The 25,624-nt window shown below is 38.3% G+C and overlaps 1 protein-coding gene across 5 annotated transcripts in view; it reads left to right on the top strand.

Moving 5' to 3' along the window:
- Positions 1 to 214: 214 nt before the first annotated feature.
- The window catches only part of PCLO (piccolo presynaptic cytomatrix protein), a 409,629-nt gene continuing 384,219 nt past the window's right edge, over positions 215 to 25,624 (top strand). For 3 of the 5 annotated variants that reach the window (XM_059170979.1, XM_059170977.1, XM_059170978.1), the window contains exons 1-2: positions 216 to 804; positions 6,843 to 8,514. In XM_059170979.1, coding sequence (XP_059026962.1) covers positions 548 to 804; positions 6,843 to 8,514 — 1,929 coding nt within the window. In that variant the 5' untranslated portion in view covers positions 216 to 547. Of the gene's footprint in view, positions 805 to 6,842; positions 8,515 to 25,624 lie in introns of all 5 variants that reach the window. The other 2 variants (XM_059170980.1, XM_059170976.1) reach the window with 2 other exon arrangements.

Here is a 25,624-nt window from a genome sequence, read left to right as displayed (position 1 = left end):
ACCCCTTGCATGCAGTTCGCTAAAACTCAGGTTGAGGCATCCTCAAATATGCCTGAAAGAAATGCCGGCTGTTTTGTCCCGGTTTTCAGCTGAGCTCTTGAGCTCTCCCCGGGCTCCTTTAAATCGGTGCTGAGAGCGAGGAAGGATACAGAGCGACGCAGCGCGGGATGGGCGCGGGCGCGGCCATCACCTGTTCCAAGAGGGGCATGCGCACTACGAGGGCGCGGGCGAGGAGGCGGGGCGCGGTGGGAGGGGCGGACGGCGCCCGGCTGGCACTGCTCAGACCTGCTTCTCCCCGGCTCCGGGCGCTGAGGAGGCTTCGGGGAGTTGTCCAACATGGAGGAGGCACCGGCTGCGGGCGTCACCTGTGAGCGGGACTAATACCCGCCTGGCGTTCCGGGTAGCGGTGCGGGGTCCCGAGCCCTGGGACTCCGCCGCCTCCACGCCCCACGGCGGACCCCGGCTCCGGTTGCTCCTCGGGCCGCGGGGTTCCCGAGGGGGACGCAGCGCAAGGAGGGAGCGCGGCGGCCCCGAGTCCCCCTGAGCCATGGGCAACGAGGCGAGCTTGGAAGGGGAAGGTCTCCCGGAAGGGCTGGCGGCCGCAGCAGCGGCGGCAGCAGCCGGAGGAGGGGCTGGCGGGGCAGGGAGCTCCTTGCACACCGTGATCCCGGCCGGCATGGAGGCGGATCTGAGCCAGCTGAGCGAAGAGGAGAGGAGACAGATCGCCGCTGTCATGTCAAGGGCGCAGGGGCTGCCCAAGGGAAGCGTTCCCCCGGCCGCTGCGGAGCCGCCTTCCATGCACAGGCACGCACAGCATGATGTATATGTCCGGGCATATATGTACAGCTTCCCGTGCACATATGTGCCAGTCCGTATGTGCCAGCTCGGCAGTACATATATGTTACTTCCGTTCATTTAATTCTCCCTAATGGGGTGATGATAAAGAGATCATAAGTCTTATGATGGGCAGAATAAAAATGATGCATTGTAGAGTTTCTGGTGGGATAGTCAAAGGTTGCATTCTTGGAGCTGTGATTTTAGGTGGTGATTTTTTGGCCTTTTGGAACCTTTTCCCTCTAGGATGGCGTGGAGAGACGCCCTCCAGTGTTTTACTAATCTGGAAGTCTTCCATTAATAGAAAACGGACGTGTTGGGAAATGGATAGAACTGGGTGTTTACCTGTCTCTCTTCAAATCTCCTCAGTCATTTCGGCATCTTTTTCTCTGTGAATGATGTCTGAAATATTTCTGTCACAATACCTTTAATTCCCCTGGAGGTGATTTGTCCTTCCTTCCCACCCCACCCCCAGGGTAGAACAGGAGCTGTTTAGGTAGAAGGTATAGTCAATGAGGGACCCTAAAATATGGTGTGGCATTAAACAGATGGTTTGGTCGCAACAGACCAGGTGCTGTACATGCATTTCTGAATTAGTATATGCTATTTTTTAAACTATTGTTCTTTAAAAGTATCTTAGGTGATAGAAAAACCTGTGAATTTGTGTTATCTTAAGGTTAGTTTCCAATCCATTTTAAGACAAAGCAAATAAATGACAACTTGCTTGGCAATTCAGAGCTATTCTGTAATATTAACGTATTAATTTCCCTCTCTCGCTCTCCATTTTCCTTCATCTAATAAATTAGTTGTTTTCTAATTACAGTAGTAAGAGGGTATAATCATTGTGCCTGCCCTGCCTTTATTATTGTAAACAAACCCTTTAACTTTACACCCTCCCTTAGAGTACAGTTCTCTGTCCGTTGCCCTGAAACCATTCCTGCTTTATGATAACTGAAGAGAGACCTACAATTTTCGTTTGAGATATTGGAAATATGAAAGATCTGCATTTAGTAGGTGTAGATTCGTAACCTCTACTTCATAAAAGTATTTTAACTTAGGGACTATCATATAAGTATATGGTATAATTTTATCAACTAATTATTTTGACAGGGAAATGTCACATATAGTTGTAGTATTTTTAACATAAAATCATAAATGCTTAGAATATATCAGCTAAAAGCCCTACGTTCTCAAAACAAAGCCACCACTACTAGTAAAAATTCGCTTCTTTATGTTAAATGTGTTTTTCTGTGTTTTCCAACTAGTAATATATGGTGCTGTTTCTTTGGTGTAAAGTCTTTCTTATCCATTACCTTAAGTATTACAGCTTATGATATGTACCATTTTTCTCTACTGACGAAAACCTGATGACTTGGAAAAAAATGTTGAACGTTCATATATTAGATTTTCATGGGGTAATAAGGAGGTACAGTACTTTTATTAGCCTTTTAGGAATGTATGCCAGCTCTTTCACAGTTTTTCCTAAGAGGTACATGCAACAGGTTTATCATGCTGGTTACACAGACCAAGGAAAAAGTGTGAGCTTTTATTTTATATTCTTAACTTTTCTTCTGTTCAGAGGGTGGCTGAAAAATAATGATTTCAGCCATTAAACTGGTTTTATGCTGTGCTTATATCAGATTCTGCACTGATAATTTTGTTACAGAATTTTTATTAACAATCCGTGGGCTCAGCAGTTAATGGTATAAGTTTTATCTAATTGTATATTAGATAGCACTATATTTCTGATTTTTGAGAGCTGCTTATATTTTAGTGAAAGATTTTTATAAAACGTACATACTTTTTTGAAAGTTATCATCCCTGCATGTGATGACCAAAGAAACACTTGGTTTATCATTTAGATTTTTAGAAGCACACTAACTTAAGTTTATATTAGAAAGTATATCCAAATTATTTAAAGTTTGAAGAGGTTAAGTATGTCAATGAGAGATGGTGGTTTTGTTTTGTTTGTTTTTGAATAAAGGTTGAGAACCCAGAGACCTAGGTTCTTACCTACTAATTTTAACAGACTCATGATAAATTATGTGTGCTTCTCAGCATAAGTTCCTCAGTTTCCTTGCCTCCAAGTAAGGCATGTGACACTTGTCTTACCTATCTTGTAGAGTCATTGTGAGGATCAGTTACAAATTGACAGGGATGTTTTGGTTTGAATTTTAATTTGAAGGGACTCTATAAATATCAGAAGTAGTGATCTCAATATAAGCAGTGAATGGCGATGGCAGTGATGGCTCTAGACACACTGTATGTTGAGTTCCTCACTGTTTGAGTTATTTTGATGTATCTGTATCTTTTTTTTTTTTTTTTTTTAAACATGTAGGAGAGTCAGTGCCATGTAGTGGAACTTCCCCTCCCCCCCAACTAGGAGTCCAGATACCAGATATCTGACTGACTAATTTTATAACCTTGGCTTAGTCACTTAGCCTCTTTAAGCCCTAGTATTCTCTACAGTATAAAAATGAGTAGCTATCCCCAAAGTTGCTTAGATTTCTGTTCTTTTTTTTTAAAGCTTTTTATTTATTTATTTGACAGAGAGAGGGAGATCACAAGTAGGCAGAGAGACAGGCAGAGACAGAGAGGGAAGCAGGCTCCCTGCTGAGCAGATAGCCCACCAGGGCTCCATCCCAGGACCCTGAGATCATGACCTGAGCTGAAGTCAGAGGCTTAACGCACCGAGCAACCCAGGCACCCCTGTTTATATTTCTAACATCAAAAAAGTTTATGTGACTCAGCACTGTCAAGTTAAGTATCATTGCCTGTTTTGCTCCATTAAAAAAAAGAAAAAAGTTAGCATTCCAACTGCTTTTACATTCATATCTGTGAACACATGTTTACCTCATTTGTAGCTGAAATATTTTTTTCTGCTCTATAAAAGAAAAATTCTAATCTGGGGATTACAGTAGTAATGAAAAAGGAGGTTGTGTAAAACATGGGTCATTATAAGCTAGAAATTACAGGTTGCAAATGCTTCTGGACTTTGGATTAATTGAAGACCCAGGGAAAGGCAATTTTACCACTTGGTCTCCTCATTCTGTGTACAGCTGCAGATATGAGAAGGGCTTTACTTAAAAACACTTCTGACTAGTAGAATATTTTGTAGGAATTCTGGCTGAATCCCTTATTTTCTTTAGTATTCCTTTGGGCCTTTCCTACTGGTAGACAATTCCACAACTATTTTTCTTCCTAGTAGCAGGCCAGGTCCGGGTTCTAAAATGCATGTAGAATGTTTCCATTTGTATCTCAGAACAACTGTGAAGAATTTGAAAAGAATTCAGGAAACATTAATCTAGCATAAAACAAAAACTTGATTCATTCATTTATTCATTGTCATTCATTCGTTCATTCATTCATCAGACACTAATGCTCTAGTTAGCAGGTTTGGGTCCAGTGATGCAAAGATGAGTGAAACACTTTCTCTAGGAGGTCACAGTATAGTATACAAGACACAGATTGCATTTTATTCATTTTTCTATTTAATGGAACAGCTGTTAGACCAAACAAAAACTCACCCAAAGACCACAGTTAGCTGAGACATCTTTATATTTTTGTTCCGTATTAAGGCTATATGTTCTTTTAGCAGTTGTCTGTTTCTCACATCCATATCTCCATGTTTAATGTTTACCTATATAATTCTAGTAGCTGAAAGTAATTTAAATTGTAGGGCAGTCTTTATAGCTGTATCAGTATTTTCTCCTGGGGATTTTATTATACTTATATTTGTAGGAGGTACATGCAATTTCTATTGTAAGCTTGCTTTAAATTTTAGTATTGATACACAAGTATTTGGTATTCACAAAGTTTATTTTTTATTTGTTTTGTACAATGTTGGATTATGTGAACACAAAAGCAATGATTAAGTTTAGTAGTATTTTCAGGAGAGGACAATTTAGTTATATTAAGAATAGATTTGTGTGTGAATATGTGTGTGTGTGTGTGTGTGTGTGTGTGTGTTTGTGATCTTTAAATATAGGTCTCTAGGATTCTACTGGGGAGCCAATTCAATTAAATACCAAAATAATTACTTATGAGAAGGTACTTCTGCTAAGAAGTTCCTAAGCATGTGCCATTCATGAAAGTGTTAGATTTTATTAATTGAATGTGGAGCATTTCTAGAATAATGTGAAGATCTAAACAGTGAAATTTTTTAAAGTAATCTATTTTAAGTTGTTTACTGTAGCTCTTCTATCTTCCTGTGGAAGGGAACAACATATAGAGCAGCCTGTACAGAAACATTTAAAATTATTTTCCCCACATGGAAATCTATAGTGTTTTAAAAGATACCTTAGAACCATCGGAATTAATTAGGGTAATAATTTTAGTTCCTTGTTTAAGTTATCTAAAGTTTTTGTAACTTTTGTCCTGGAGGAAATTGCTAAAACTAAGAATACCATTTATTCAACTTTTATTAGAAAATTGCTTTTTTCATACATTGGCTTTTATAAATTATTTCCTTCTGATTTTTTGCTATTTAAAGGTAACACTTCTGTATTTCTTTCTACTATGCTTTATAACTTGATTGCTCTCAAATTTCTGCACTATTTTGGGGAATTTTAAAAACTTAATTCATATTAAGTACTAAATGATTTGAAATTAAAAGTTTATAATCTGGCCCATTAGCTGGTAAATTTTCACAAACCAAATGAAAACCTGTAGAACTTTATTGTGACCATCTCATATTTTAAGTACTACTGAATAGCTGTTTCTTTCTCTTTTTTCTTTTAATTAAAAAGAAATCTTTTCCAAAATTAAAAAGCTTCCTATATCAAATAAATACTTGGAAGTTTATTTTTATGTAATTCTAATACAGCCTGTTCTTCTTAGTTGCATCAGTAAAGAATGGCTTATTTAAAAAAGGGATCTATTTGATTTTCGGTTGAAAATATTAAAAAATTAGCTATTTCCACAGTCATTTCAAAGTGATCATGTTTCCAAAACTATTTAAAAAATCTATCACTTATGTTTGTCTATGAATTAAATTTTGCAAATTAGTTATGTTCTTACACCTTTGTCAGTAATAAATAATATTGCTAATAATCTAACAGTGACAATAGTAAATGTTACAGAAAACATTAAGTAAAGCGATTATGTATTTTTTTCTTCTGAGAAAAGTAACAGTACTTTAAAAAGTGGGGTCATAGCCAGCTCATTGCTATCTGTGGACAAGGCTGTATCTCAAGATTCTTTAAGCATCTGTCATCATCTTGCATAGGGACCTCAGATTAAAAATGAGCTATCAGAAAAGTAATTAAATGACATAATATTTTTCTCCTACAAGAAATATGGAATTGTTTCTCAAAAATTTCAAATTAAAGGAGGACTTCTCATTTTATAAAGTTTAATAAGGATATTATTTGAGGGATATTATCTTTGTCAACAGAATACGGTAAAATTGAATAGATTATCAAGTTTCTCAGAGTCCCAGGAAACGCATCACATAATCTCCTTTACTAAAACATTTTCTGATGTCACGTGTGCCATATGTTACTAATGTAACTTCTTGTAATTCAGTAAAGCACACAAATAAAAAGTTGCAACAAGCTCCCGCATTTTAAAATGAGTATTTTTAATTCTTGGTGCTACTAGTATTTGGAAGAATAACATTCCTCAAACATGAATGTACAAGAACATGACTCTGCATTGGTTTATGGGGTTAATACATTTAATGAGTTTTTAAGGATGGTCAGATTCAATTAATTGTAAATGTAAACTACCATAAGTAACGTCTAACTAGATATCTTAATTTTTCATCACTTAGAGTAGCAAGTATTGATTTTTCCTCCCTCTTGTTTATCTTGTTGAAAATCTCTATCCACGTAAAGAAAGTAACAAAGACTTAAAAGATCTTACGATCATTTACAGGATGCCGCAAAAATGTGTTCTACATCTGTACACATGTAATTTTGAGGCTTTAGGAAAGTAATGCCTCGTTAAGATTATTTTGAGTTGGGTATTTTCCATTATTTTGACTTCTTTTTGTTTCATTGTTCTAGGAAGCAAGAGTTGGATAGTAGTCACCCTCCAAAGCAACCAGGAAAACCGCCGGACCCTGGGCGTTCGGCTCAGCCTGGTCTCAGTAAGAGTAGAACTACAGACACTCTGAGGTCAGAGCAAAAGTCGCCTGGAAGGAGTCCTTCCACTATTAGCTTGAAAGAATCAAAGTCCAGAACTGATTTGAAGGAAGAGCACAAGACTAGTATGATGCCTGGCTTCCTCTCAGAGGTTAACCCTTTAAGTGCTGTCTCCTCTGTTGTAAATAAATTGAATCCTTTTGATTTGATATCAGACTCTGATGCATCCCAGGAAGAAACTGCCAAGAAACAAAAAATAGCTCAGAAAGAACAAGGAAAACCGGAAGGAATCACAAAGCCTCCATCACAACCGTCACCTAAGCCAGGTCCAAAGCAGCAAGGACCTGTGAGGGTCCCACCACAGCAGGATGGCTCTCCCAAATCAGTATCTTCTCAGCAACCAGAAAAAATGAAGTCACAACCTCCAGGGACAGGCAAGCCAATTCAGGGACTTACCCAGTCACCTCAGACAGACCAGGCACAGTGGCCACTTCAAAGAGATGCAGCCAGGCCTCAGACTAAACAGTCTGATGCTGTAAGGGGAGAATTTGTTAAACCTGCACTGCAAAGCCCATCCAAACCACCTATTCAGCAAGCAAGCCCTGGAAAACCTCCAGCCCAGCAACCTGGACCTGAAAAAGTTGCCACGCCACACCCTGGGCCTGCAAAGCCCTCAGCTCAACAACCAGGGACAGCAAAGCCTGCTGTTCAGCAGCCTGGGCCAAAGTCTTCAGCTCAGCCTCTTGGGCCTGTGAAGACTCAAGTACAACAGGCTGGGGGAGAGAAACTTCCATCTCAGCAGCCAGGGCCAGCAAAGCCCCCAGCCCAGCAGCCAGGGACACCAAAGTCCCCAGCTCAGCTGCCTGGGCCTGCAAAAACTCCTTCTCAGCCGGTTGGGCCAACAAAGTCTCTGGCTCAGCAGCCTAGCCTGGCCAAGCCCCCTCCTCAGCAGCCTAGCCCGGCCAAGCCACCACCTCAGCAGCCTGGCCTGGCCAAGCCCCCGCCTCAGCAGCCTGGACCGGCCAAGCCCCCTCCTCAGCAGCCTGGCCCGGCCAAGCCCCCACCTCAGCAGCCTGGTCCAGTAAAACCTCCCCAACAGCCTGGCCCGGCCAAGCCCCCTCCTCAGCAGCCTGGCCCGGCCAAGCCCCCTCAGCAGCCTGGCCTGGCCAAGCCCTCTCCTCAGCAGCCTGGCCCGGCCAAGCCCCCTCCTCAGCAGCCTGGCCCGGCCAAGCCCCCTCCTCAACCACCTGGCCCAGCAAAGCCCCCTCCTCAACAGCCTGGCCCTGCAAAGCCTTCACTTCAGCAGCCTGGTCCAGTAAAACCTCCCCAACAGCCTGGCCCAGCAAAGGCTTCAGCTCAGCAGTCTTCAAAACCAGTAAGCCAAACAGGAGCTGGGAAACCTCTGCAGCCACCAGCTTCTCCATCTGCGGCACAGACTCCAGTACAAGGCCTCTCTAAAACCATCTGTCCTCTTTGCAATACCACTGAACTTCTGTTGCATGTTCCAGAAAAGGCCAATTTTAACACATGCACTGAGTGTCAAACCACTGTATGTAGCCTCTGTGGCTTTAATCCCAATCCTCATTTAACCGAGGTGAGTGCATTTATTCATTGTGTTCATGCTCTTAACCTGTATCACCATCTTGCACAAATAATGCTTAGTTTATCCGGGGTATCCTAGGATGATATTGTTTTCCTCTCATCCTTTCCTGTTTCCCCTCCTTCCTTCCTTCCTCTTTTTCTTCCCTGCCAATTGTATGTTTAAAAAAAGTTAAATATTTTCTCTAAGAATAATTCCAAAATACTGCCACAACTTTTGATAAGTTTGGCATATAAAGTGAAAACGAATTAGGTCAGAGATGCTGAGCATTGACTCATTGCGCTCTGTCCTGTAAGATCCCCACTACTGATTGTGGAGCTTACAGTGGTATTTATTGTTCAGTTTGCAGTGATAATTACTTTAACTTTTAAATTCCTACTCTGGCCTACCCAACTTAAGATACTCTTAACTGGGGTCATATCTGTGCTGGGAAATGAAAACAGATGTTATTTTTGCATTACAAATACGATTTTAATATAAAATTGCATAAACTTTCCCAAACTGTATGTCCCCTTTCCCTGCCAGTGATTTTGTCATAGCTGTGAAGGCATGATTTGCTCATTAGTTGAGAGTCCTCTAGAACAGTATAAGTCAGTTTGTTAAGTGAAGACGTCATGAGAACAGGTTCACCATTGATGGGTGTCTTCTCAGAAGACCACAGTTTATATCTTCAAGTCTTTTGGTAAGATTTCCTGACCTACCAAATCGTAAAGGGGCCAGTAGTGACACAAATGGGCTCAACGTTGTTTACCGTGAGGACAGAAAAATAATTCTCAAGAAGTCAGTTAAGGTTAACCCAGCACTTAAAGGTGCCGGATAACAAAAGATTTAATAGGTAGAGATTTGGGAACATTCACGGAGAAAGGGCAAAAAGCCCAGAGCAACAAAAAAAGCTCAGAAATTCTCTGGAGTTAAGAAGTAACATAGTGAAGATAAGATAGTAATACAAGTGAGAATAGAGAGGCTAGAAGAATACATTTTTAAAAGAAATCTGGTGGCTCCTACCCGGTGAGAAGGCACAGAAATCACTTTGGAGGACAGCTGTTAGTGGGCATGTGTGCATTTTGTCTGCGAACAGCCCAAGAAGGAACTGACAGCAGGTAATGAAGAATTATGTGATTAAAAGATCCCTGAGAGAGGAGACTTGTGTACCCTTGTTATAAATGAACAGCATTGATGATTATTAGTAGCTGTTATGTTACTTGGGATACTTACTGTGATGAGAGATTAAAATGATTTCAATTAAAAGTGTGTTAACTTCTGGTTGTTTTCCGAAGTATCATTTACTCTTCTTATCTGAAAGTCCTATTAAGCACCTTAGCTTTTCAGATAAGCCATCTTTAGTATAATTTTGCAATTAATAAGAAAAAGCTGCATTCGAATTGTAACGGAAATTGGATTCTAAGTAGTTTGTTTATATAGTTGTAGCTTTTAAAATTTTGGCGAAGATATGTTTCTGCTCATACTATATGATGATGTTAGGAATGGAGGGTAGTAATGACCTCAAACAATAAGTGATCATTTCATAAAAATGTCATTTTAGGGGGTAATTTATAAAGCATAGGCATGTAGTCAGACTTTGAAGCCATGTATATTATTAGAATACCTATTATATGGAAGACATTTTAATACATGTTTGGAAGGATATAAAGATAACTAAAACATAGTGCAGATCTTAACAAGATCAAAGTGTATATATGCAAAGGGCAGTGTAATAAGTGGTCATATGATAAGAGTTATGAGAAAGATGGACAAATACTCTGGACTTCAGAATAAGAAGTGTCCTTTCCAATGGGTGAGATTAAGAAAAGTTTCATAGAGAAATTGGCGTGTGAACAATTTTGAGCTAAGGATGGATACTGTTTCAACAGATGAAGGGCAAGGAAGGGGGTGATGATTTGGCCCAAGACCAGAGCCTGAAAAACATACGGTGTATTTAAGAAATTAGAAGTAAATCTAGGTTGGCTGAAGTGATGTTGGGGGGTGTGGGGGAATAGGCAATGAGATTGGAGAAAAGTCGAAGTCAGATTTTGGCCTTCCATGTTTAGCAGGTTGTGGTGAATATCTTCTTTATGAAACTTTCCTTTATTAATGTAATCATACATCCAACCATTCATTCATTCTGCTAGTTTGTACCAAATGCCTGTGGTGAAGCATCCATGATTGTTATGATAGAATTAAGAAGTCATTGAGGGGCGCCTGGGTGGCTCAGTGGGTTAAGCCGCTGCCTTCGGCTCAGGTCATGATCTCAGGGTCTTGGGATCGAGTCCCACATAGGGCTCTCTGCTCAGTGGGGAGCCTGCTTCCCTCTCGCTCTCTGCCTGCCTCTCTACCTACTTGTGATCTCTCTCTGTCAAATAAATAAATAAAATCTTAAAAAAAAAAAAAAAAAAAAAAAAAAAAAAAAAAAGAAGTCATTGAATGTGCTCTTTCTTCCAGGAAGTAAAGTAGGAGAAAGAGAAGTTATACTTGAGAAAGAAAAAAGTATATATATGTGAAGTAACTTCGTACAGGGCTTTACAGGTAGCATAGTTCTTTCCTACTGTTTTACCAAAATTTGATTTCTAAATAATTCCATGGGCATATATTCTGTTCACTGTAACAACGAGAAAACTAGTGTTCTGGTGGTTACTATGGTTACTTTACTTGTTAGGATCATCCTGATAGTAAATAAGCAAGCAGAAATGAAACCAGTCTTCTGATTCCAAATCTATTTACTCATGGTAGGAATAGAGATAAGTTCTATGAGATTTTTTTTTTTTTAATTTTTTAAAAAAATTTTATTTTCTTTTTCGATGTTCCAAAATTCATTGTTTATACACCACACCCAGTGCTCCATGCAATACGTACCCTCCATAATACCCACCACCAGGCTCACCCAGACCCCCAAACCCCTCCCGTCCAAAACCCTCAGTCTGTTTCTCAGAGTCCATAGTCTTTCATGGTTTGTCTCCCCCTCCGATTTCCCCCAACTCACTTTTCCTCTCCAACTCCCAAATGTCCTCTGTGTTATTCCTTATGCTCCACAAGTAAGTTAAACCCTATGATAATTGACTCTCTCTGCTTGACTGATTTCACTCAATATAGTCTCTTCCAGTCCCGTCCATGCTGATAGAAAAGTTGGGTGTTCATCCTTTTTGATGGAGGTGTAATACTCCATTGTATATATGGACCATATCTTCTTTATCCATTCATCTGTTGAAGGGCATCTTTGTTTTTTCCACAGTTTGGCAACTGTGGTCATTGTTTCTATAAAAATTGGGGTACAGATGGCCCTTCTTTTCACTACATCTGTATCCTTGGGGTAAATGCCTAGTAGTACAATTGCAGGGTCATAGGGTAGTTCTATTTTTAATTTCTTTTTTTTTTTTAAAGATTTTAAAGATTTTATTTATTTAACAGACAGAGATCACAAGTAGGCGGAGAGGCAGACAGAGAGAGAGAGGAGGAAGCAGGCTCCCTGCTGAGCAGAGAGCCCGATGTGGGGCTTGATCCCAGGACCCTGGGATCATGACCTGAGCCGAAGGCAGAGACTTTAACCCACTGAGCCACCCAGGTGCCCTATTTTTAATTTCTTAAGGAATCTCCACACTGTTTTGCAAAGTGGCTGCACCAACTTGCATTCCCACCAATAGTGTAAGAGGGTTCCCCTTTCTCCACATCCTCTCCAACATTTGTTATTTACTGTCTTGTTAATTATGGCCATTCTAACTGGTATAAGGTGGTATCTCAGTGTGGTTTTGGTTTGAATCTCCCTGATGGCTAATGATGATGAACATTTTTTCATGTCTGTTAACCATTTATATGTCTTCTCTGGAGAAGTGTCTGTTCATGTCTTCTGCCCATTTTTTGAAGTGATGATCTGTTTTTTGTGTGTTAATTTGAGGAGTTCTCTATAGATCTTGGATATCAGCCCTTTGTCTGTAGTGTCATTTGAGAATAAGTTCTATGAGGTTAAAGGAAGAATACATCACTATCACTGGTGGGGGGTGCACAGGCATCATAACTATTTTCATGGAAATGGAAGTATTTGGGATGGAAATCTGAAGAGGGATTTGGACACTTACAAAAGGGCCTGGGGAATGTGGGACAGGTGTACCTCATTAGCTCATTAAAGGAAACCATTCCCATTATTGATGAGATAAACTTTCTGTAGCAAGGACATCATTTGAAATCTGAATGTAATGATGTATTCTCTGCTAAACATTTTGGGTTCTTAGGAGGATTCTCTGAACATTTGCATGAGAAGATATTTTTAAATATATTAAGTGCTTTTTAAGTTGCAATATAATGCAGCATGGATAATTTTTTAACTTATAAATTTTATTCTCAATTTGTTTCTTTAAACAGATACACTATCCTAAGTCTTTGGGTTCTGAGGTAGCAATCAAGAGCCATTTCATTTATAGCATTAATAGTAACATTACTTTTATCTTTTTCCCATAAGTAAAAATATCATCTGGGCTCTGGTTCTGAACTCTAGGAAGGCACCTTCCCTAATCCTGGGCGCCAGATGTCCAGCTCCTCACTCTTGAATTATCAGGGACTCAGATTTGGGAAATTAGAGCTCTGCATAGAGACGGAGAGCTGCTTTTTCGAGGGACAAGACAGGTGAAATTTTGGGAATAATCACTACCTCTGAACTGCTCTATATACCCACGTGGAAGTGAACTTCTCTGCATCTTCTGAAGAGGATGTAACCCTCTGGGTCAAAATGTCCTCAAATATTCAGATTGAGTAAACAGTATTTCTATGCAGGACAGGGAGAGAAGTGGGACATTCTTTAGTACTTTAACTTACATGGATTTATTATTTTGAAGTTTGATGTTTATGTGCAAATAGTGTAATTTATTACTTTTTTAGTCTGTGGATTAAGTAGAATACTGCTCTTTTATATCAGTCCTGGAAAAGATTAGGAGAATTTTTCTGATATATTTTGTTACCAACGTATCAGAATTATGACCGTATTTGCTTAAAAATACCCTGGCTCTTAAATGAGCACCAGTTAGGGGATGATTAGAGAGGTTTCATCATTCAGCACAAGCTTTAGGAAAGGGGATTTTTACTTCCTTAACTGAATTTGTCAGCTTTGTCTTACCCCTGCCTGCCACACACAAACACACACACACACACACACACACACCCCCTCACGCAACTCAAATATCTGTGTGAAGAGGATGGTATTTAAACCGTCCACTCTGCTGGCTGTCAAGATGTGTGCTGTTCCAAATAAACCTTAAGAATCTACTGGCTCTGAGCCTAGACTTTTGATGCCAAGAGGAGTTTATAGCTATCTCTTTTTGCCAGTCCATTAACAGAATAAATCGTAACAATGCAGGTTCTCTCTTTGGGGTTGCTTTTTGACACAGAACTGAATATTTGCTTTCTAAATAGCAACTAATGCATTTTTTTTTGTTATTGTTTTTGTTGCTAATTTACTTTATCTCTTTTGATGTGTAGCCTGGGGCAAGATTTAGGGGCAGATTTAAAGACTTACTTGTGCCCTAATGTCTAATAATTCTCCTGGCTTTTATCAAATTTTATAACATATGAAGTGACTTGTCATTTTTCAGAATGTTGATAATGAACCAAATGCTAGTGAGAAAGTGGATTTAAGGTGTCTTGTGGGTTTTTTTGTTTTTGTTTTGTTTTTTTATGGTCATTTTATTTTTGGTCCTGATGGCCCATATGTTAATCAGTCTCTTGACTGACTGATACCAGATATTTTACTTAACAAAAATATGGCCATATTTCAGGAACTAAAAAGAACCCCCCAAGACAAACACACTTGGACTTGCATATAATTTCTCTCCATTTATTACAAAAACAAAACAAAAAGAAATTCTTCAGGTTAGCAAAATGACTTAACTGGACACCTCTTTTATGTGGATGGACCTGCTGTGTCTTCCATTTCCGGTGAGAGAAACCAGTGGAGAGAATCTGTTAAGAAGAACTGGTGAGAAAGAGGGTGGCGCTGTGCCCAGTGTCAGGAGACTGGAAACTGTGGATAAAGAAAATCAGTTACGGGGCGCCTGGGTGGCTTGGTGGGTTAAGCCGCTGCCTTCGGCTCAGGTCATGATCTCAGGGTCCTGGGATCGAGTCCCGCATCGGGCTCTCTGCTCAGCAGGGAGCCTGCTTCCTTCCTTCCTCTCTGCCTGCCTCTCCGTCTACTTGTGATTTTTCTCTGTCAAATAAATAAATAAAATCTTAAAAAAAAAAAAAAAAAGAAAAAAAAATCAGTTACGACCTTCCTGATGGTTAGAGTAGCCGGAATAGTGTTTAAAAAAGGGAATTTTCTATTTTTAGTAGCTTGCTGATGTAACACAAGGGTCTTGCACCTCTAATTCTAAGCAAAGACTGCAATGTAATTCCTCTTAAAAAGGAAGACTGGGCAGAGTCAGTTCACCTCCTCTCTCTAAAAGTCCTACTTCTTGAAAGATTGGATGTATAGTGGTTCCAGAAAATGGGGAAGACCACCAGTAGTCTATAAGTTGACATGTTGAATTCTTAGAAGATAGAAAATGGCAAGAAGATGGCAGAAAAGAGCCAAGGAAACCACGGTACAAGTGACTTCCTCAGGGGAGTCTCTGTGAGCTCTAAGCTAGGAATGAACAAAAATAGAACGCAGTCATGGGTTGTGGGTAGTGATCAAACAACAGATTAAAAAACTGTGGTAGGAAAAATACGACAGGTGGACTCTTTCCTAATCTCCAGTGGGAAGACAGTGAGTAGGGAGAGGCTGTAATTTTCCTTCCCTTTAGCTAAAGCATTCTGCCAGTGTAGGGATGAGCTGCTTAATGGCCCCTCATGAGAAGACTAGGGTCTTTGGAGCAAGATTAGAAGTAATGCCCTTATCAAACAAGAGCGTGGTTTAAAGGAGAAAACAAACAAATAAAACATGACTCAACTGTGAGTCGACTGCACTGATCATGAGATCAGTCTTGTAAAGCTGGCTTACCTGGACATTGACCATCTGCCATCCCATGTTCTCCCATTCAAAGGAGAGAACTAATGGGGAAGCAGAATGTTCCACAAACACAGAAAAACCTCTGTTGATAACCTCATAAGTAATGGGGACATTCACCATAAATGACTGGTTTGAAGAGACTAACTTGACATTTTAGCAATAATACCACATGAAGGATCCAGGTGAACTAGTGAAAAATAAAACAACAAAAACACCTGACCTCATAAGAAGGAGTTAATTCAGGAAATATAAAGAATTTATAAAAATTTTTCTTATTCTTGAGAAATATTTAAGAGGATATTTTATAAATAATTTCTACATTTAAGTTTCAATGGGTCCACTTGATGGTCTGGAAAAGACCCAGGATTTTTCCAGATTGCAGAGCTGAATTAAGACAATTAAAAATTATTCAGCTACTTCCTGAGCCTTTACTGTGTTTCAGGTACCATTCTAGACTCTGGGCATATTAATAGTGAACAAAGTAGATACACATTCTCCTCTCATAGAAAGTATATTCTAATAAGAGTGACAAATACAACATATAGTGTGATAGCTGGTAATAAATGTTATGGAGAGAAACGAAGTAGCAGAATGTCAGAGCATGGACCATATATAGAGGGGGTTGAATGGTGGGGTTCCTTCCTATTGAAGAATTGGAGTCTGGGAATTGATGGATAACTTGTGAATCTGGAATTTTTAATGGTGACTAGAGGTCTAACTTGTGTAGATAGTCTTAACTAAAGCTTGGGTGTGGAGATAGTTAAGGAAGGAGAGGGTGGGAATGTACCAGAAATGCATAGAATTCTGAGATTTTTCTCTTTACTGCTTCCTATGGTGACATAGAGGCTCGGGAATGGGCATTTTATCTCCTGCATGGGGGGTCTTTCTGGATGCCTGCTCATAGAGTTGTAGACATTTTGGGGAAATGGTTATCTATATATATTAAAAATCATGAAGTGTGTACCTAAGAGCTCTGATAGGAACTTCAAAAGAAAGAATCAGGATGATGGAGGTAAGCTCTTCAGATTGTTCCAGCCCAACCACGGGCCATGCAAGATCAATAAAATGACTGATAGGTGCATCTGGAGGAAATATTAGATTTCCAAAGATGAGGAGAAACCTTGGAAGACTTCCACAGAGAAAAATGGTATTGTCTATGAAAAGATGGGAAATCAAACAGCTACCATGCTCATTATCAACACTGAAGACAATAGTTAGGGGAAGTGATTTCTTTATATTTCCAGATACGATGATAAGATGAATTCTGTACCTAGGCAAGATATCAGGAGAGACTTTGAGGGCAGCCTAAGAATGTTCTAACACATGAAAGAATGCATACAAGTTATTACCTCTTTGTAGCTATACGTACATGTGTACATATCTGTACGTACATCACAATCACTGGAGGAGGTTCTCCTATTAATATGGGAAGTAAGAATGGGATGGAATAGCTGACTCTACCCAGAAATGAAGAAAACTAGAAAGACATTAATGTTTTCTAAAATGTGATTACATAACCGTGGTGGAATGTGAGATGATATAGTGCAAAAATCAAGCTGAAAAAGTTATGTCTTTAATGCATGTTAATATGTATAATTAATGAATTAAATATAATTTAATATATAAATGCACCAAAGATAATTTAATATAATATAAATATAATATAATTTCTTGGCTATTGCTTAAGACAGTCCTAAAGTAGTGGTAGTGTAAGGTTGTCTTGAAAAACTGTAGCTTTTATAGTAAGGTGAAAATAATATTTGAAATTTATAAATGGAAACTTACTTGATACTGGCAACCACTTTAAAAATTCAAAGCAAAACTTAACATTGGTTGATGGTGGAGAGTAAGGCTTGGTGGTAGAGAAGACTTTACTTTTATTGTACCTTTTGTACTATTTTTTTAAACTTGTAAGTTCATGTTATAATTAACACTTGAATAATTTTAAAAACCCTCATTCATCAAATGATAGGTTGAACAGTTACATGATGTGACAGAATGGATAAAGCATTCAGATTCTTGATTTTTCACCTTTAGCCTTGGCATTCTACCTGTTCACGTAATGAGAACTTTTGGTTCTAAATAACATGATAATGATTTGAAATGCCTTTATGCCTATGATGGCAAATTTGGTTGGTTTTTGATACATCCTTTATTACAGTCATGTGTGCTTTAACTGCCACTGTTTTTATGTGAATCCAGTGAAGAGAAATACATTCCCTTGATTCTAAGTATGAGGTTCTTATATTCTAAAGATAAAGGAACTTTTTTCTCTTCTCTGAGAATCCATATGGTATCATACGGATTTAAAACAAGAATACCCTAAAAAAAAACAAAAAAAAACAAAAAAAAAACAAGAATACCCTGACCATAACAAAATTATTTTATCTTCATTTAAAACAGTTTTCCAATGAATTTGAGGGAATGGAAATACCCAATTAATCATTTAAAAAAATATCTGTTACTTAAATATGTTTACAAACACTGTATTTAGCTCTCGTTTTTTGGCAGGATCTAGTTTGCAACATTTTTTTTCTCATGATTTGGATGTTCCCTGTATAAAATAGATATCCCTCATGCTCTACCCATAAGTTTAGTCATTAGAACCAGTTTTGTTTGTTTGTTTTTAACTTTCAGCTTTTAAATGACTAGATATTTCAGGTGTCTTTCTGCATATCCAGCTTTTAGAATTATCTGCTAAGGCTGTTGTTACATATTATTGCAGTTTGTATGATGATCTATATAGCTTGGTAAGAACAGATGTTCTGCTGTGAAAGCAGATCCCTGCACCTAAACAAAATCATTTGCTGGATCAGTAAACTTAATACAGTGATGGGTTAACGTGCTCATTGTTCACATCCCTTGAGAAAACATCTCTAACACGTCTAGTCCATATCTTAATTAGCTCAGATAAAAGTAAGCTCTTAGAAATAGTTCAAAGATTGAAGGAAAAATGTAATTAATCTATTAGTTTCTAATTATTTTCCTTAAAAATGTCAATATCAAGTGCATCAGTAAGGCATCAGATCTGGGGTGTCGTCCTAGCTCTACCCCTCACACATGTTTACTCTTGCTGATATTCTTATGAATTTACTTTGAAGTAGTTCTTGTTACCTTCCATAAGGAAGCAACAACTTTTCTGCAGTGTTTCATACCTTTTTCTTTGGGAAAAAGGAGATTGATCTTCCATCACAGAAAGGAGAGATCTTAGTTTGAACACTATGCATTTCAGACTGTGCGCTAGGCTCTCTATATGCATTTTGTCGCTTAATGCTCTTTTAATAAAAAAGGTGGTATCCACATTTTGAAGATGAGTAATAGAGTAAAGAAATCACAATTCGCATTGTAAAGCAATTTGAAATCTTCAATGTTTCTTTATAAATTTATCATCAGAAAGCCCTTTGGAAAAGTGGAAACAATGTGAGAATTTAGATTGGGAAAATATGTATGCCAGCCCTAGTTCAGCTACTTACTTGTGATTTGGTCAGGTCATTCTTTTTTTCTGAATATCTAGTTTTCTTATTTATGATGTTGAAGTCTTCCTACAGTCAAAATCACATTTGGCAATATAAGTGGAAATGCTTTGAAACTGAAAGTAATAGATAACGTTATTATTAATCTTTATAAAAACTATGATAGGCAAATAAGGATAGTGCCATCATCATTAACTACAGTTGTCAATGAGAAAACTGAATTTAGGGACTTGAGGTGATTTGCATGGTCACAAAATTACTTAGCAATGAATCTCAGGTAGGAAACTGGATTTGCTGACCCCGAATTTAGCATCTTTTTTTTTTTTTTTTTTTTTTTTTTTGGTAGGAGACCATGTTGCCTTTAAACAGACAATTTCTTACATTTCTAGGTTAAAGAGAGAGTATGTGTGTGTGTGTGTGTGTGTAAATTTTACATATTCTTAAAGTTAAAAAAAATTAACTTTCTTGATGGGAGTTTATTTTTGGAATTTAGTGTAAATAAAACTGAGGTCCAAGAACACTGGTTTTATACCTTCCTACTCACTGTTGCTTAAACCAGAATTTTACGTGGCTGTATTCTTTTTTGTTCTTTAGGAAAACTGTGAGCTCCTACTCTGAGTTAGCCACTCTGTTATATTTTGAAAATACAGAAGATGAAGTTGATAACTTTGTTCACTGTCCGGAGTAGAACTCAGAGTCCAAAAGGAGAGGCAATAATTTAGCAAATGAAGATAGAATCTTGTTTGTAAAATAGAATAAAGTTTATATAGATGAGACCTAGTCTCACCTGAATATAAAACAATAAACCACTTTCTCTTTTTTTCTCTAATCAGAAATAAAGATTTTAAAAATCACTTGTAAAACATTTGATAGAAATAGGACATTTCTATAATTTGTTCAGTAAAGTCAGAATTTTCAGTAGAATTTGTGGAAGAATTCTTAGGAACAGATTTCTGCTTATGTAAAACAAAAGAAGTCAGGGGCAGCCTTTATTATGTGAACATGTTGATTGGGAATTTTGTAAAAGTTGGGAAAACTTTTAACGTGTGGTTTTATGTATTTTTAAACTTGCTGGAGGAGGGATTAGAAGAATGGTCAGAAGGAAATAAAGGGTAGGATATGTGGATAGGATCTATAAAAAAATTGGAAATGTGGATAGGATATATAAAAAAATTGAAAATAATGTAAAGGTGATTAAATGTAATTTTAAAATCAGGTTTTCCTAAAAGACATTCTTGAAAATGGGCATACATATAACTGTATAAAATCTGAATAAATTTTAAGTGGTTTCCATTCATAGAAAGCTAAAAGAGGCTAAAATCCTCATGCATTTTTGTTGTTTTTTTTTTTTAACACAAGATTTAATATACTTTAAGCATGCCATATATATTTTTAAAAAGCATTTTTTTCCCTTTCTGACTCAACATACAAGTGGTTATCTTCATTCCAGTTAGCATCTGATTGAATTAAAGATACATAGTTTTCAGCCTACATAATGAGTTCATAAAGTTTAGGTGACCCTTGGTTCTTTTCATTAATGGAATTTATTTCTTCAATTTTTAAATGAAATAAGAGGACTTCAATAAGCTCTTGGCAAACACAGCCTAACTGTGAAACTCTTGGATTGCAGGCTACAAAATTGTGGAATAGTTCAAGGTGCATGTTAATCATTCAAGGCATCAGAGTTGTAATTTGCCATATGAGAAGCAGCTCAGAAGTGTTAACGCATAGTGTATCTAAGTTCAGTTTACCGATTTGGGACCTCCTCTCTTTTTGTGGCTGTAATAGAGGTACAAAGATATTTTCACGTTTGTGCATATACATACAGTAACTATTTTTTAAATTCTGCTTTGTTGGAAGTGGTTTTCTGGTTTTAGACAGCTTTGACAAACATTAAACTATGATTTTATCATTTGATCCTATTTTTTGAGGATTTATACATGTTATTGCCAGTATTTGGTAAATATTATTATGCTTTAGGAAGGAAAATGTTTGGTGTATGTTTCACAAGGTATGGTGACAGCTGCTGAATTATGCAGCAGAAATTATAATCCACACACTTTCAGAGGGATGTATCCATCCAACTTCTGGATGGATTGTTTTAAGTAAAACTGTTGCACCCACTTGCTAAGCATGTCATCACAGTTCTGAGAAATGCTAATGTCCTGTTTTTAGCTAAAATAAATTGTGCATTAATATGCATAGCTAAAGATGTCAACCACGGTGAGCCATCTGCAGCCAGACTGCCGTCAGTGAGTCGCTGCCTCTGTGGAGGAGGTCATGTGGCTTAGGCAATCCTCGAAGAGCAGAAAACAATCTGTTTTCACGCGATAGCTTGCTTTCCTATTTATAATATGCTACATTATGTGATTATGTAATGTGTGTTATATAATTATATTTTTTGTGGCTTTCGAACTATCAAATATAAATAACATATTCAGGAAATATTTGAAGATAATTTGATGAAAAATAGGAAAAAAGTTCAGAATAGTTGATGAGAAGGCGGTGCTTTCTTTTGAGTTCATGTGAAAGAGGAGGCAAGAAGTAGTAATTGGAAAAGAATTGAAAGCACTGTCTGAGTCTAAATGTTCAAACTATGCCAGGAAGAGTTGAGAAGGGACAGACCTGAGAATGTTAAGCAATAAAGGAGGAAATTCAGTGTGGACGCAAAAGATGGGTAGCATTCTGGTGAACGCAGGAGGAATACACATTGGGCCGTGCATTCCACCCACGTGTGAGAGAATGAGGATACTGCCACGATGGAGTAACTGGTACATGTGTACGTCACGGTTTGCTGAAAAGTTTAGTTGTTATGCTTTCAGAAGTAAGAACCCAACAGTCTTTATTGTATAGGGACGGGCAGGATGAAAGCGTAACTGAAGAAAATTTATTCAACAGCAAATGTGAATGGTGTGAACACAGCAAGTAAAAATTCCCAACGTTGTGTTATTCTTTTGATATTCCCTTATTCCAAGTACTATGCTGTGTTGAGCAGAGATTCCATTATTAATCTAATGTAGATTTTATGTTTAAGATTTCCAGTTTGGAGTGCACTGAAGGGTAGATGTTAGTCATTAGGCCTTCTGGACTTTGTGTGTGTGTGTGTGTGTGAGAGAGAGAGAGAGAGAGAGAAATATTCATTCCATTTTGAAGCTAAATAGATGAATAACAGTTGTGAACAAGAATATGCTTTAACTCTAGAACCCTAACATTTGGGGTACCCGGGTGGCTCAGTGGGTTAAAGCCTCTGCCTTCGGCTCAGGTCCTGATCTCAGGGTCCTGGTATCGAGCCCTGCATTGGGCTCTGTGCTCAGCAGGGAGCCTGCTTCCCCCTCTCTCTCTCTGCCTGCCTCTCTGCCTACTTCTGATCTCTGTCTGTCAAATAAATAAATAAAATCTTAAAAAAAAAAACAAACCCTAACATTTGCCAACTCACCTCAGTGCTTAGATGCATCGAGTTAATTATCGTCAATTATTACTGAAGACACACTCTTAAAATTCTGACTATAATTTTTTAGTAATCAGTAATAATCAAAACTTTGGGTAACTTTTTTTGATAGTGGCAACATTAATTGAAGCTCTCTAGGTGAAGCTCACTACCTTAAGTGGTACTTTTTGAAACATCTAAATAATACATTTATGATTATCCATCAAAGTCCTTAGCCAATGAATTTATATTACTGTATGTCATAGCTCTAATAACCCAGAGGGTAGGATTCAGCAGGGAGGTGTGTTTTAGTAATTGTACTTCAGGTCTGCATTAGGGTATACAGTGACCTGAGAATGAGCAGAAATCGTGGCTAACCAGTCTCTTATCCCATTTACTCAGATTATTAAATTAGAGGAGTGAATGAACGACTTTGTGTGTTTCTTTTTTCCTTTCCTCAGAACTAATTGAATTATGGTAGCTCATTTAAAAGTTGTGTCTCCAGACCTTGAATTCCATTTATGTACTCTATAAGTAAGGCTATGGGTGGGAAAAGCAAAAGATGACTATTTTTTCCTGTTATATCATCTCTAGAATTTAGGAATAGGTGAAGCATAACATTTCTCAAATAAAGTTGGATTATTTTAATATTTATATATTGAAGATAAGACTTCTTTCTGGATACATTGATATAGTTGTGGGCTTCCCTGGTATTGTTTCTTGTATTTTCCCCATCATTTATCAGGTGGATGCGGATGATTATAGTGTAATGTTAGGGAATAAGTGCTAGTTATTTATTTTTTTTAAGATTTGTAATTATTTATTTGGGAGAGAGAGTGGATGCACAAATGAGAGAGAAAGAGAGTGAGAGAGCACATGAGAGGTGGGGTGGGGGAGAGGCAAAGGGAGAGGGAAAAGCAGACTCCCCGTTGAGCAGGGATCCTGAGCCAGGGATTGATCCCAGGACTCTGGGATCATGACCTGAGCCGAAGGCAGATGCTTAACCTACTGAGTCAAGTGCCCCAATAACTGCACTTACAACAGGTTGCCCCAATAAGTGCTAGTTATAGGAAGTTATTATGAAATATTGGTAGAAGCCTTTTTCTGTGAGTCAGCCTTGGCCTTGGATATTGTTTGACTCCTGTGGCATGGGGAAGAAGTAATAAGGACTAAGATATTCTGAGATCCTCATTCATGGCTACGATGGAATGAAGACCCAATCATGTAGACGTAGGAGAACCAACTATATTATAGACATGGGTAACAAATGGAATGGGCATCAAGTGTCTGAGGAAGTGATGGTAATAAATTAAGGTTCATTTCTGCTCAGACTTAGAAATAAGTGTTTAATTTTGGAAGTGAAACAGGCAGTTATTGCCTTGAGGTGTGGAAAATATGTATGGTTAGTGGGTATGGTGATTATGAGGGACTTTTGAGTTTGACTCAAAATGGGGATAGGTTGTTCATGGCGTGCAACCAGAAAACGAAGGCAGCAGCGTGTCCTACAAACTGTGTAAACAGTGGGAATTAGCAGAGTAAATACAGGAAAGCTGTAGCTTGAAGAGCACAAACATTTTCAGTTAATTTATTTAATTCAAAATAGCTCAAAACTGTGGGCATCTGTCATGCTTAAAGGCTTAGTTAGACCCCAGGGCATCAGTGGAAAGACCACTACCGGGAAGTCCTTACTGTTTGTTACTTACTGTCTTTGGGGGATATAGACCTGAAAATAGATTGATGATAAAAGTACTAGCATTTTACATTTCAAAATGATATATTTTGAAGTTCTTGCAAAAGATTAACTTCATTTCACAGTTCTGGGAGAGGCATTGAGTTGCAAGGGGAAGTAGTTATAGTCAACCAGCCCCTTCTGTGTTTAGTGGTTTTACGCAGATGATCTTTTTGTGAGGGTATAAAGAATCTAGACAATGACAAAGGCCAAGTGAGGGGGGGTTGGCATTGGAAATGTGAAAAGAGATATGGGAATTACCTTTCACAAGCAGTGCAGACATACTTGAGGAATAATTGAGAATGTAGGGAAGATACCACAGGATTTCTCATTCTGATGACTGAGAGGAGAAAGGTGCTGTTATCACTCATTTCTCTCCCTGCTGGCATGGTGGAAGACAAGGCCCCCCGGAAAAGTGCAAGGTGGTTTCTGATGCTGGGGCAGCTTGTGGACTTTTTCATTTTCTCAATTTATAGGAAGTTTGCTTTTGTTTTTGTTTTTCAGTTGAATCAGGGAATTGCAAATGCTTCTGTTTTCAGTGCTAGATTGTTAAGCGCTGAGATAAAAATCATTTCTAGTTGCAACAGATTTGGCCAGTAGAATTAAATATAAAAGGAGGCTCTTTCTAAAAAAAAAAAAAAAAAAAAATCCTAAGAGGATAAAAAGCTTTTCATATTGTGTTTGCTGCAATGATTTTAAGCCATATTCTAGCAGCGAGGAGGAACACTGAGGGGTCAAAATGGCTGTTACATGTTTTTATCAAAATGAAGAAAATGTGGTCATTAAAGGGACAAAAGATGGGGCCGTGGAGTCTGTTCAGAAGAGGGGTATGCTAAGAGAAAAGCAGAATTCTTCTCTGTGGAGAGGCAGTGATTTGGGTTTTCTCCCTCTCTTCCCAACTCTTCCCTGTGTCATTACATAGAAACAAGGTCATATACATTTATAAAATACAAGGAGACATTTGGTTTTGGAATAAGGGCACTAGAAAATGTATTTCCCACTACTAGTGTAAATGATGCATTTGGTATGCTGTGGTAGTGTTCTGATTTTACAGTGGTTTGAAAATGGAATGAGAGCCTAGGTAGGCTCGCTACACGTGAAGCTCCGAAGTTCACATCCGAGGAAGTATTCAGTCGGGAGGGTGTGAGAAAGTTTCCTGTCAGGAAGAAAGGAAAAAGTAGTCATCACAGTATCATCAGATACTTAGTCCATATCTATAATCTTCAAGTTATATGTTAACTTGTTTCTTATCTGACTTTTACTACAGTGTAGTCTCCAGAAGGATGGAGATACTTGTCTCTTAATCTGTGCTCTGTGCCAAGTAGAAGTTGCTCAATAAATACTTGAATAAAGAAATGAATAGGTGGCTTGGGTGCCTGGGTGGCTCAGTCGGTTGAGAGTCATACTCTTGGTTTCAGCTCAGGTCATGACCTCAGAGGAATGAGATTGAGCGCTGCATTGGGCTCTGTGCTCAGTGGAGAGAGTCTGCTTGAGAATCTCCCTCTCCT

The sequence above is a fragment of the Mustela lutreola genome, chromosome 4 (genome assembly GCF_030435805.1).
Source record: "Mustela lutreola isolate mMusLut2 chromosome 4, mMusLut2.pri, whole genome shotgun sequence".
In the NCBI taxonomy this organism is placed as follows: Eukaryota; Metazoa; Chordata; class Mammalia; order Carnivora; family Mustelidae; genus Mustela; species Mustela lutreola.
Note: the sequence above shows the minus strand (reverse complement) of the source record. Positions and strands in the feature narration are given on the sequence as shown.